The 14,480-nt window shown below is 44.1% G+C and overlaps 1 protein-coding gene across 1 annotated transcript in view; it reads right to left on the reverse strand.

Annotated features, from left to right (window-relative positions):
- The window catches only part of cacna1ia (calcium voltage-gated channel subunit alpha1 Ia), a 275,083-nt gene that overhangs the window by 181,732 nt on the left and 78,871 nt on the right, over window positions 1–14,480 (reverse strand). The window contains exons 3-4 of the mRNA XM_067233031.1: window positions 11,494–11,627; window positions 4,208–4,305 (exon numbers count right to left, since the gene is read on the reverse strand). Of these exons, the coding sequence (XP_067089132.1) occupies window positions 4,208–4,305; window positions 11,494–11,627 (232 nt within the window). The remainder of the gene's footprint in view (window positions 1–4,207; window positions 4,306–11,493; window positions 11,628–14,480) is intronic.

The following is a 14,480-nucleotide window of genomic DNA, read 5'->3' on the forward strand; positions in this document are numbered from 1 at the left end:
TGGTTAGCCTATGCTCCACCTGCTTGGTTATGTCTGACTCATAACGGGACAGGGAAGGCACTGGGGAACAGCACGTGTAACCATACTGTGTCTACATATGCTTATACAAATTTGTCTGATTTGCCTGTTGAAGGTGAACCGATAAGTATAACAACAGATCAATTTTTAGTGCCTCATGCAGCTAACAATGGCACCATGTGGGTATGTGGTAAGAGTGCTTATTATTTCCTGCCAGCCAACTGGTCAGGAACACGTTGGGTTTATTGTAGGAGCCCTCAGACCTGTAGATGGGTTGCCTCTGCACCCCTTGCCCAAACAATGGTGGCACCGCCACAAGAGAAGTATTATTAATGCAGATGCTAAGAAGCTGGGATCACCTCACGTAGATTCAATAGTACACAGTCACTTTTCACGTTATCAGCTGCCATTCTCCCTGTGTATGGTGTCATCACTGCCTTTATAGATATTAGGAGCTTAGCAGTAGGGTTGGAGTCCATTGGTAATGAGACAGCCGACGCCTTAACTGCGGTTGCTTCTGAGATGAAGGCCATGAGGCAGGTAGTGCTACAGAACCGAATGGCACTGGATTATCTGTTGTCAGCTCAGGGAGGTACCTGTGCTGTGATAGGTCATGACTGTTGTACTTTTATCCACGATGAATCTGCAAATATCACAAGTATGGCTGCTCACATTAAAACATAATTTCAGCTTTGGGGGAACCTGAAGCTTGGAATTTTGCTGACTGGCTGACCTCCTCTGTGGGGGGTTTCTTTTCGACTATCATTCAAATGGGAATCACTGGATTGGGCATGTTAATCGTTGTTGTGCTGATTGTGGTTTGTGCTTGGAAGATGTGTACTGCCTGCTGTGTACAGTGCTGTGCAGTAGGCTCTCGGAAGGCTGCCAGTAAGATTATGGTAGCCCAAATCAAGCCTCAGACAAAAGCAAGCAAGACTGATGATTACTTTATTGCCCTGGGAATGATTGATATGTCGGATATGTAATCTCAAGTACCAAGTGACTATTTTGCCAATGTAATAAAGATGGCCATTTGCCTCCTTCTATTTTCCAACTGATATACAATGCTGTGTGCAATCTGAATAGATCTGTCCTTAACCACAGATCGGTGAACAATAATTAAAGATAGTGGTTACTTTATTACTTTTATACTGTTTGAAATAATCTGAATTTATGAACAGTGTTTGATCTATACCATGCTGTGTTGAGCTCATGAGAGCATGACCCTTGATTATGTCCAGGAGAGAAATATGCCTCTGTTTCTGGTATCATTGATAAACTGTCATAATGCTGTTTGCTTATGAAGTGAATAGCTATAAGCTAGTTCTTTTGTGGGGTCCTAGGGGGTGCCTTTGTTACTAGGACGAATCGGAGGTCACAATATCACCAAAGTGTATAATACCATGCAACTTTGAAGTTGCATGGTAACAAGGAAAATAGAAGGAGCGTTAAGGTCATTTCTGGGTGCCCTAGCTAGAGAGCTAAACATTATGTTATTCACTTCATGGACTTTGTACTTTTCACCTGATGGGTACTACCTAATACTTCTTCAAATCCTATAATCATGTATGCTGTGCTGAGTAGTAGCAGATAAAGTATTGTTTGATTGTTAAGGTTTTGAAATGTTATGAAACTTGTTTGTTGTGTTGACATTAAACGTCAAAAGGGGGGACTGTGGAAGAAATTGGGATTTCCTGTGTGCTTACATTAATCACTAATCAATAGAACTAGTCATTGGATACTAGTTAGTACGTTTATCATGTAAGCTTGCTATTAATAACAGTATATTGTGTCTATGTGTCAGGTTAATAGATGTTCGGGGTCAGGAGAAAGTACTGGCTAAACGGTCCTTGTCATGACTACAAGGAGAGCTCCAACTATGAACTCTAGTGTGAGAGTTGTCATGTGTTGGGAGCAGTGAATCTTTTTCTCTGAGACTGTTGTAACGTCATTCCTGCCTGACTGTCACAATCTATGTTTACATTCTTGTGCCCTATAAAAGATGGTCCTCCGGCTTTCGGAGCGGAGAGAGACCTGGTTGAGACCTAAGCTTGGTGTTGTGTTGTCATTTATGGTCAGAAGACTGGTTTTGTCTCCCAATCTGCAGATTGATAAATACGTATTAAAATCCAGAACTTAACTGAACTTAGTCACTCCGTTTATGAAGGGACGGACAAAACACTTTCTTCATCAACACGCACCACTCAGTCTCTCACACAGGTGATTGGTGCGTTTACTTGACCATGAGAAACCCGTTTACTAGCAATTGTAGGTTTGCCAATAATACGATTACTCTGTTTACATGTGTGATTAGTTATGCGATTACTCAATAAACGCGTCTACATGATTCTTTTTTATTAATCGTTGTATGCTCCACGGACAAAACTTGCACCATCATCCTTCTGCAACAAAGTGTCGCCGTGTCTTCCTGTATCGGCCCTACTGCTGTATGTTTCATTCCATCAACACATTGAATCCTACTAAGAAAGCCGAGTAAACGCACTCAATGGTAGGCTACATCTGCTACTGCTAATACTATCCCAACTATAATTTCATCTGTTAAAACGATAATATTCTAGTTACGACTAGCTAGCCTAGTTCTTCTTCTGTTTAACAGTTCAGCTTTCAGCTTCTCCCGCATTGTAGGCTATTTTAGCTCTTAGCTTTGTTAAGATGATGCAGTTCAGCTTCCACACTGCCTCTTTTGTGTGACTCACACATTTTTTAAATTAATTTCAGCTTTCAGCTTGCGGATATTTTCTCATTTCTCACTTTTATACTTAAATAAATATTAAGGTTTTTGTGCAAATTATTCTCCCTTTAAAAGTAATGGTAAATCCTTTCAAATCATTGTTGGAATGCTGCTCCAGCCCCTTTCAAAAATACCTTTCGGTTGCTTTACATTTACATTTAGTCATTTAGCTTTGAAGCTTCAGCTTATAACTTTCTACAAAATTTTCACTATTTTCAGCTTTTTTAGCATGGTCAGCTATCACCATTCAGGTTTTCAGCATTCTCACTGCTGTTTCGCAGGAACAGCCTTTTCTAGTATTATTTATTGTTTATTTTCGCCCCCCTAAGGGGGGTATCGTTGTATTCCCTCAAGACGAGTCCAACGCACTCTATGACGTCATACCCAGTTATATAGATTCTCCGCCATTTTGAATGTTAAGGAAAAGCGTTTTTTCGTATCTCTTCCTACAATTTTTGTCGAATCTTCTTCAAAATTGCCACAGATGATCTTCAGACCAAGCCTCACAAAAGTTATCCTATGGATTTTTGATTTTCGAAATCGTTTGTTAGTTACAGCCAATCAAATTGATGTGGCCGAATTGATGTGGCCGCCATTTTGAATATACTACAATAGGCAGGATTGTGTGTTGACCAATAACTGTTGATTTGTTTGTCTTATTTAAGTGATTCCTTTGTCTCGTGATGTCTTAGTAGATCCCGTGTCTGACACATTAACTTGTGATACCAGCCAAATTGATGTGGCCGCCATTTCGAATGAATATAAAGTTTTTTCGCTACCCCTCCTATAAAGTTGTCCAATCTTCACCAAATTTGGCACAGATCCTCTTCAGACAAAGCCTCACAAAATACATCAAGTTTTTTAGATTTTCTAAACCTTTTGACTGGAACAGCCAATCAAAGTCGTCAACCAAGCCACCATAAAAGATGTGAGGTCATATCTCAGCACCTCTTTACTGCATTGACACCAAATTTGGTATAAGGACTAGGGACCCTGTTCTAAAGAGGTCCAATAGGTCATGTCATTTCACCTCTAAGGGCGCTGCAATAAGCAAAAATCTGGCACCAATTATCTTCAGATCAAGCCTCACAAACGTTTTCACATGGTTTTTGATTTTGAAAACAGTTTTTCCGTTAAATGATCAAAGTTGGCGATGAAGCCGCCAAAACAGGAAGTGAGATCATATCTCAGGAAATATTTGCTGAATTGACATCAAACTTGGTACAGGTGCTCGGAACCCTGTTCCAAAGAGGTCCACAAAAGGTTGTGTCATCTAACCGCTAGGGGGCGATCCCGTGTCTGACACGTGATACCAGCTGAATTGATGTGGCCGCCAATTTCACGTTTTATAAAACTAACTAACTGAACTAGCGTATTAAATGTAAATGTCCTTAAGATTGCTAAAGTACATCTGAAATCTCACACACAGATACTTACTGGGAACTCTGTTGATGGCTTTGAGAGGTCTGAGAACCCGGACTGTTCTGATGGCTGAAAGGTTGATATTCTGCAGATCCAACGAGTACTCCACCATCCTGAAAACACACACAAAGAAAAAGTGTTGTGGGACAAGGTTTGTAAATGTGTTAAACATTCAAATAACAAAGAGACAGAAAGAAAAGAGAGATATATTGAATTATCAAATATAAAAAGACATAAATGAGTCAGAAGGTTATTACAGTAAGAGAGACAGCAGGAGAACTGTGGTTTAACAGGGATTTTCTTTTACACTGATGAAAACAGAAAGGGAGAGAGACTGGTAGAGAGAAAATGAGGAACAGATAGAGAAGGAAAGAGGGAGAAGAGAGGACAGGGAGAGAGAAAAAGAGAGACAGGGAGAGAAAAGGAGTGAGAGGAAAAAGGAAATAGAGAGAAGGAGACAGAGGGAGAGAGTGAGAGAGAGAAGGAAAGAATGAGAGAGATGGGTCTCTCTAAGTGTCACTTGCAGGATGTTGTGGTTTGGTTAGTCAAACATCTGTTAGCTATTCACTCCCAGCGTGTTAAAGCAGTTTTTGCCTTGCAACGCAAACCACTTTCACAGGAGAATGTTCATAGCATTGGAAACGTGTGTGTGTGCATGTTTCTACTCCCAGAGAAGAGCCCTGCGGCTTACTATATAATCAGATTCAGCGAAACCTCTCACACTTATCAATAGGGCGATGCGTAAATACACCAATACACAGACACACATACTGTACATTTGCTGCAGGCGGAAAATACAGCCTCTATGGTAAGACACATGCAATCAAATCATAGTACAAAAACACGTTGTTTAAGCTTGTATATTTAGGATTCAGGATTTCAGATATGGACTTTGACGTCCTGTTGGTTTTCTATACTTGACTCTTGGGAGAGTCAAGTATTGGTTTGACTGCTTGTCCATGATCCTGGTCTTTTGTTTTACTCCATGTTTAAATGTAACATATACATTGTACATTCCTTTATGTCAGCTTCTTTACAGCATTCAGAACATGACCAAAACCCGGCCAGGATATTTCTCCTGGCTGTACATTCTTTATTGAGAAGTTAGCATGTACCTTGAACTATGTGTTTGGTCATCTGGGCTGACTGTGTTACTGACTTACCGTAGGCTGTACTTCTTTCATATTTTGTACAAAAATGAAAGCCGCTTGTGAAGATGAGGCACTCATTTTTGGAGAGGCCATCTAATGTTATTTTTTTTAGATAACAGGATTTATTCGTAGGTTCTGAAAAGGTTAGCTTGTTCACCTTAGTTATACTGGAAGCTGGAATTTGCTCGGACATAATGGATAGAGATTTCACAGTACGTTTTTTTTGTAGAAAAAAAAAACCACATTACCTTCTCATTACAAATTAGTCATGAAATAAAAGGCGGTCATGAATGTCATGAATGCTTATAGTCAACAGATTTAACATTAGCGTAGGGAGAGGAGGATTAACAGACAGAGAGGCCAATGGGGAACAAGGGAAAAGAGAGAGAAAAGAGGGTGGAATATGAAAGAGAGAGAAAAGAGGGAGGGAGAGAAGAAAGGAGGGGAGATTATATTTTCTGCCTCCAGCTTCACAATAGGGTACATTTAGTCATTTAGCAGACGCTCTCATCCAGAGTACAGGGTACACACAGAACACAGGGCTTCACAATCCCCATTATGTCATTTCCTTTCTAGGCAACGGCCTAATCTGCCTCAACCCTCACATCCCCCCCACACACACACAGACACACAAAATGTCACTTCTATCTCTGAGCAATGGTCTATTTTCCCTAACAAGCAGATTCGTTGGAGAACACAGTGTGCCCCCTGGTATCCACACAGTTGCAAATGTTATCTGATTGGGGGGTGTGGGGGGGATGATGTATATGCCAAACAGTGACTGAGCTACTACTTCATTGCCTCATTTGTTTTGACTGACAAGTAGACTCTGTCAGTCACACATTGCACACACATGTGCATGCACACACTCACACAGCCCCACTTCTAAAAATAAGACACACTCAAACCAGTCCACACCAGAATGTTTAGGATGCAGAGGGTGGCCAGTTGGAGCAGAGTGGCATTTATAAACATGAGAGAAGAGAGGAGGAGAGGAGAAGAGAGGAGGAGAGTCACTTGAACTGTCTTTTGTATCACCAAGAACCAGTAGAATCCAAGATGGCGCCGATGATGGCTGCCTCGGTCGTTAGGTGCGCCCTTTTTTGTCTTGTTTTGTCTGTTAATTCAGTGTTCTGCCAAGATTTCCGGGGTTCTCTAACTAGAGAAGTACTTCTAAACATCAGGACTACAACTCCTGTGGATTTATTTCCCACTTTTCTGCTTCCAGCGGCGGAATTAGTGGGAATTATAGTCAAAGCCACCCTCGGCTTTGTCCTAGCAGCGAAGCGCCGTAGGAGAGGCAAACGAGCCGGTGCTCTGGTGCGACTCCGTCGGCGTGGGGCACGCACAGCGTTACCGGGGATATTTCTCTCCAACGTGCGTTCACTGAGCAACAAACTGGATGAACTTCAGCTACTGGTGTGGAAAAACAGAGACTTTCATTCATCTTCCGTTTTGTGCTTTACGGAGACATGGCTGAGTGAACTGATCCCAGACTCTGCGCTACAGCTAGCAGGTTTCAAACTGCTGAGAGCGGATCGTAACCCTGTGCTCTCTGGCAAAACGAAAGGCGGTGGTATTTGTTTTTACATTAACAGTGGCTGGTGTGAAGATGTGACAGTGATTCTGCAGCACTGTTCTCCTGATCTGGAATCATTTTTTATTAACTGTAGATCTTTTTACTCGCCACGAGAGTTTGCATCATTCATTCTGGTTGGCGTCTACATGCCTCCGCAGGCTAGCGTTAACGAGGCTCAACGTGTGCTCGCCAGCCAGATACTGAGTGTGGAGCATGAAAATCCGGATTCCTTGGTTATTGTGCTAGGCGACTTTAACAAAGGCAATCTCACTCAAGAACTCCCAAAATATAGACAATTCATCAAATGCCCTACCAGAGAAGGAAACACCCTGGATCACTGCTACTCTACAATCAGCAAAGCATACCTTGCGGTCCCCCGAGCAGCACTGGGTCACTCTGACCACGCCATGGTCCACCTGATTCCTGCATACAGGCAGAAGCTAAAGCGCTGTAAGCCTGCTGTGAGGACATCAAAACAGTGGACCAGTGAAGCTATGGAGGATCTGCGGGCGTGCTTGGACTGCACTGACTGGGACATGTTCACGACTGCTACCAATAGTCTGGATGAGCTCACAGAGGCTGTGACATCATACATCAGCTTCTGTGAGGACTGCTGTATACCAACACGCACCAGGGTAAGCTACAACAACGACAAACCCTGGTTTACAGCTAAACTCAGAAGGTTGAGGTCAGAGAAAGAGGCCGCGTTTAGGAGTGGGGACAAAGACAGTTTCAAGGAGTCAAAGAACAGGTTTAGCAAGGCGGTGAGGGAGGCTAAACGACTGTACTCAGAGAGGCTAAAACACCAATTCTCTGCAAACGACTCTGCTTCTGTCTGGAGAGGGCTCAGGCAAATTACCAACTACAAGCCCAGAGCCCCCCACTCCACTAACGACTCCCGCCTGGCCAACGACCTGAATGAGTTCTACTGCAGATTTGAAAGACAATTGGACAGTCTTGAACTACCCCTTCCCACCCAGGAGGCCTCCCACCTCCCCCCCTCTACAGTGACGACTCTCTCCATTCAGGAGGGTGAAGTTAACAGACTTTTCAAGAGGCAGAACCCCCGCAAAGCAGCTGGGCCGGACTCTGTCTCTCCAGCCACCCTCAAGCACTGCGCTGACCAGCTGTCTCCGGTGTTTACCCACATCTTTAACACCTCCCTTGAGACATGCCATGTGCCAGCCTGTCTCAAGTCCTCCACCATCATCCCTGTGCCCAAAAAGCCAAGGCCAACAGGACATAATGACTACAGACCCGTCGCCCTGACCTCTGTGGTAATGAAGTCTTTCGAGCGCCTGGTGCTGGCACACCTTAAATCCATCACTGACCCTCTACTGGACCCCCTGCAGTTTGCCTACAGAGCCAACAGGTCTGTGGACGATGCAGTTAACATGGCCCTCCACTTCACCCTACAGCACCTGGACTCCCCAGCATCCTATGCCAGGATCCTGTTTGTGGACTTCAGCTCTGCCTTCAACACCATCATCCCCGCCCTGCTTCAGGACAAGCTCTCCCAGCTGAACGTGCCTGATTCCACCTGCAGGTGGATCACAGACTTCCTGTCTGACAGGAAGCAGTGCGTTAAGCTGGGAACACAAGTCTCTGACTCCCGGTCCATCAGCACCGGATCACCTCAGGGCTGCGTCCTTTCTCCTCTGCTCTTCTCCCTGTACACCAACAGTTGCACCTCCAGTCATCCGTCCGTCAAACTCCTGAAGTTTGCGGACGACACCACCCTTATTGGGCTCATCTCTGGTGGAGACGAGTCTGATTATAGGTGGGAAGCGGCCAACCTGGTGACCTGGTGCAGCCAGAACAACTTAGAGCTCAATGCTCTTAAGACAGTGGAGATGGTTGTGGACTTCAGGAGGAACACAGCCCCACTCACCCCCATCACCCTGTGTGACTCCCCAGTCAACACTGTGGAGTCCTTCCGCTTCCTGGGCACTATCCTCTCCCAGGACCTCAAGTGGGAACTGAACATCAGCTCCCTCATCAAGAAAGCACAACAGAGGATGTACTTCCTTCGGCAGCTGAAGAAGTTCAACCTGCCAAAGACAATGATGGTGCACTTCTACTCAGCCATCATTGAGTCCATCCTCACCTCCTCCATCACCGTCTGGTACGCTGCTGCCACTGCCAAGGACAAGAGCAGACTGCAGCGTATCATCCGTACTGCTGAGAAGGTGATTGGCTGCAATCTGCCTACCCTCGAGGACCTGCACACCTCGAGGACCCTGAGGCGAGCGAGGAAGATTGTGGCCGACTCCTCCCACCCTGGACACTCCCTGTTTCAGTCACTCCCCTCCGGCAGAAGGCTGCGGTCTATCAGGACCAATACCTCACGCCACAAAAACAGTTTCTTCCCTTCCGCTGTTGGCCTCTTCAACAAGGCCAAGGGACCACACTGACTCAAATGACTTATTGCTTAAAACACACTGCTTTTGCACTGCACCACAACATGGTATCTTGTACATTTGTATTTTTTGTAATATTTGTATTTTTGTATTTTTATATTGTAATTTACGGCAACTTATATTTATCCCACTTAGTACTGCTAGTTTATGTACCCTTAGTATAGTTAGTCCACATATTTAAATTTTAGGTATATGTTTATTGTATGCACCTTCCTGCCAAAGCAAATTCCTTGTCTGTGCAAACTTTCATGGCGAATAAATCCCTTTCTGATTCTGATTCTGATTCTAGAACTCCCTCCAGGCTGTCTAATTGTGGTGGAACCAAATAAAACCTGTTCAGTAGAACTCCCTCCAGGCAGTATGTGTCTTCTACAGTAGTGTTATGGAACCATATTAGAGCTGTGGAGCAAGTATGTCAGCCACACATGCACACACTTAAGCACGTACTGTACATACACACTGAGCTGGAGATGGCACATTCCTCTTGGGTCGTCATGAATATTTGAGAGGCAGATGAGAGGATGGCTTTCTTTCTTTATCACTCTGACTCTTTCCCTCTTTCTTTCTCTACTCTCTCTCTGTTTCTCTGACTCCCTCTATTTACTGCTCTTCTCTGATCCTAGCTCTTGTCGTTCCGACACAACATGATTTCCCTACTTCTCAGAAACATGCTGACTGCACAATGCAAGTTATTGCATCCACATTAAGTGTCAAACACACAACTCAACACACAGCCACAGATTAGAGAACAGGAGTGTGTGTTTATGTGTGTTACTGTAGAAGCAGCTGTTTCCGCACACATCAATCAGCCTGTGTGTTTGTGAGAGTAATTAGCGGCCCGCCGCAGACCTCCTCTCTCTAATTGTTCTCTCTTTTTTACACTCCTTTTTTGCCCCCCCCCCTCCTTCATCTCTCACTCTTTCATCTGTCCTCAGTGTTTCAGTGGTGTCTGGAGGCACAGGACAGCCTCTCTCTGTCTCTCTTTCTGTCTTGCACTCTCGCTCTCTCTCTCTACCTCTCTCTTTCTGTGCATAATATGTGTGAGAGAGACATGAAGAGAGAAACCGAGACGGTGTGTGTGTCTGCAGTATTATGTCCATGATCCTTCTTCTATGTGTAACCCCTGTGTTCCTATCTCCCCGAGAAGTGGTAATCCACAGCAGTGGAATCAGGAGTGAGCAGAGACTGAGTGTGTGTGTGCAGGGGGGTCTTTAAGCCTGGTCTGCACTCTTCTCCATGTACTGTAGCACAGCAAGCAGCAGAATCCTCAGGAAAAAAGGATTGCTCTCACACTCACACACACACACGCACACACATACAGACTCACATTGATCACATTAACACAACAAACCCACAGTGACTGCATCAAGGTCACAGATTTCAGCAGGTTAAAAGATTGAATGGTCATTAGTTCAACCCCATACTACAACTATCCATTATGCTGTTAAAAATGTGATAACGAAACATGCTACTACTTGTAGTAAAGTTTAACAAATGCTTGTCAAATGTTTTTTTGTCTATTCTGAAGGTACTTCTTTTCAGACACGGAAGAGAAATGAGAGAAACGCCAAGCTGGCTAGCAATGTACGGGCCAGCTGCAGCAATGTGCTCTTGCATTAAAGCCAGGTCAAACACTCTTAGCACTGCTTCAGGACAAACTCAGTTCCTGCTGAAGTCTGGAAAAACGTTACAGACACCACAGGGATCAACTTTGGACAGAACAAATAAAAAGCACATACACACACACACACACACTCAAACTAATGAAAAGAGGGTGTAGTGTGCTAACAAATTTTCGATGAAATGGTCTTAACGGAGAGGGAGGAGAGAAAGGTAGACAATCGTCAAGGGAAGATCAAATTAGAAACAGTGTGTGTGTGTGAGAGAGAGGGAGAGAGAACGAGAAAGAGAGATCTAGCTGCGATATGTTAGCATCCTGATGGACGATGGTCATCTGTAATTTGATTGGGCAAAACCTGCACTGGCCTCCAGTATCAGCCTATACACAGGCGTAATGAGGGCACTGCAACTAGAAAACATGCACTGAGGTGTTTTCACTGACATACATACACGCACAGACACATCCCCCTGCTCATCCCTACATCCTGCCCTTTCCACATTCCCCCCTGCCTCTCCCCAGCCAGGGCCTACCCCGCCATGACGATGAAGAAGTCCAGCCGGTTCCAGGTGTCTCCTAGGTAACAACGCTGTCCAAAGATCCCCAGAGCCACCATCTTGACCACCATCTCCAACGCAAAGAAGATGTAGATGAACGCATCGAACGCCTGCAGGAGAGGGGGAAGGAGGGAGGAATGAGGAGAGGTCAGGAGGGAGGGATTAGGAGGACAGGATGGGAGGAATGGGAGAGATGGATATGGAGGGAGGGATGAAAGAGGAGGTTAGACTGTGGGACACAGTCACTGGTGAGTGTCTCTGGGACACTCAGCAACATCAGGCGTCCATGCTGGAAGCTGACGTAATGTTATTTGGAAGCACTGTAGATCCAGGTGCCTGTAATAAGTGTTAGAGAACAGGTAATAAGGTCCCGTAACTTTGTGAATTAGTCTTATTAACAAATATTAATGTTAATAAGCATCTTTTAAGGGCCTTATTACCTATTAACTAACGCTTACTACAAGCATGTTAATGCAAAGTCCTACCTGTTGTTTTAATACTGGAGGTTAGCACACTCTTAACCCCACATTCTGGATAAGTATAGGTTTAAAGAAAAAGCCTAAATCCTTTAAAATGTTTCTCTCAATCCAACTTCGGTGTTTATTAATGAACTCTTAATGTTGACCTCCAGCCAGCCAGAACCACTTGCGGACCACATCTGACTTTTCTAGCTCTGAAGAAAATACATGAACATACATGCAAATGTGGACACGCATGCAATGGATTGTCTCTCTCTCTCACACACATATGCATGCACACACACACACACACACACACACACATCTACCAATACACAATGTATTCTCTGTCTCACACACACACATATGCACACACACATCCCCCAACACGCGCAATGCATTCTCTCTCACTCATTGTCTTTCTCTCTCTCACACACACACTCTTCTGTGATGTTTTTGTCGTGACCCAAAGCTAACCCATCATTTCACAAGTTCCCTCCTAGCTGGCAGAATAAATTCCTGCCTGGCAACAGTGCGTTGTCTTTGCTGAACAATCCCACCATGCTGTGCAGTTCAAACACAACTTTAATGGAGGTGGTAATGAGCTAATAACAAATAGGCGGACTGTCAAGCTGATTGTAACTAGCACCAGCGGCCTTTGTCCTTCTGTGATTGATAGCTGTGGTACTAGTGTGTATGTGTGTGTACTGCCGTGGGTGTGCAAGTTCTTTTTCCACTAATTATGAAGGAATTGATTGCTGTTTGTGTCAAAGTGTGTGTGCCTTTTTCTCCCGCTTATCACACCCTGACAGACAGGTTTTATTTGGTTCCACCACAATTAGACATCCAATAAGGAGCTGTTATTTGCTACAAGATACTTAATTGTCTTTTGTTATTGGTTTGTTTGTCTTCCTGCTGTGATCTGAATGGTCGAGGGAATCATGGGGAGAGAGGGTGGGAACATGTTTTCGGCAGCGTTTCTTAGGACGCAGAGCCAATTAGTTTGATGATGAATCAAGTCAGCTCGCTCATTTGTTTTGGAGTGTGTGTAATACATATGTCTGTATACATGTGTGTGTACGTGTAAGTGTACGTTATTTCCCCCCCAAGAGACCTTTACAAAAGATATTTGCTAGGCAAGAGCTAGGCATTTAGAAACCCACAGTCTATCCTAATCGTCTGCCGAGTAATTTTCCATGCATATCATTTTGAACATGAGACAAGAAGCCTAATCTAATATTTATTCTGCCGTGAATGGGTAGGACCTGACAATTTGTGTAGCATCATTAATTCATAGGGAGAAATTACAAGTGGAGTGGCTTCAGTCAAATTGTGTGGGTGTGTCTGCTCATGTCCATGTATATTTGTCAGTGTGCCTGCAATGTGTGCACTGTACCTTTATATGGGTTTGTTTGCCTACCGACATGAATCCATTTGTTTACATTTACATTTAGTCATTTAGCAGACGCTCTTATCCAGAGCGACTTACAGTAAGTACAGGGACATTCCCCCCGGAGCAAGTAGGGTGAAGTGCCTTGCCCAAGGACACAACGTCATTTGGAGCGGCTGGGAATCGAACTGGCAACCTTCAGATTACTAGCCCGACTCCCTCACCGCTCAGCCATCTGACTCCCTTACATGCACCCTTGTTTGGGTGCATGTATCTATGTGAGTGTGTGTGTCAACCTGCCCCCACCTCTCATTTGCTAAAATCTGGAGTCTCAACTTGATGGTTCTCCCTATTGTGTCACTTACTGTAGCATTGCTAGTCATATGTTGATAAGTAAGGGTCAAGATTTGGTCTGATTGGCTGTTCTTGTGTATAAAAGGAATGGTGAATTATTGTTCTGTGGATTCTTGATCTCCTGAGCCCTTTTCCTCAGCTCTGGCTTGTCCTGCTGTCGTACTCCTTCCTCACATCTTGCTTTCTATCTCTGGTTACAATAATCATGGTAGTGTAGGTAAGAGTTAACCTTCATTTCGCAACATGTTTGCCTTGTAATTGATTTCATTTATTTGCAATGTTATTAAATGTTTATTTCATTTAACCTTACTTTGACCATTCTTGCTCTGATTTAACCCTTAGGGCCCTATTTTAACGATCTGAAACGTAAGTATCAAAACGCGAAAAAAAAATCAGGCGCTGTTGCTATTATACCGGCGGGATAAATGACTCTGCACCTGGCGCAAATCTAAAATGGGTTGGTCTGAAGTAGCTACATTACTCATAGGTGTGGTTTGGGCGTAATGTGCAATAAACCAATCAGAGCGTCATCTCACATTCCCTTTAAGAGCAGGCGCGCTTGTTCCATGGCGGATTGCTATTATAACGGCGGATTTGCCAGGCGCACGGCAGGAGCGGTTCACAGCCGAGGAGACCGACGTAAAAGACAGAGAAGTGACATTGTATGGGAAAGGCAGAGCAGTTTTCTTATTGCACTAAGTTGCAATAAGAAAATGCTGCTCATTCAAATTCTTATTTTTACATATATTTAATTTTTAAAT

Source organism: Osmerus mordax, chromosome 3, assembly GCF_038355195.1.
Source record: "Osmerus mordax isolate fOsmMor3 chromosome 3, fOsmMor3.pri, whole genome shotgun sequence".
NCBI lineage: Eukaryota > Metazoa > Chordata > Actinopteri > Osmeriformes > Osmeridae > Osmerus > Osmerus mordax.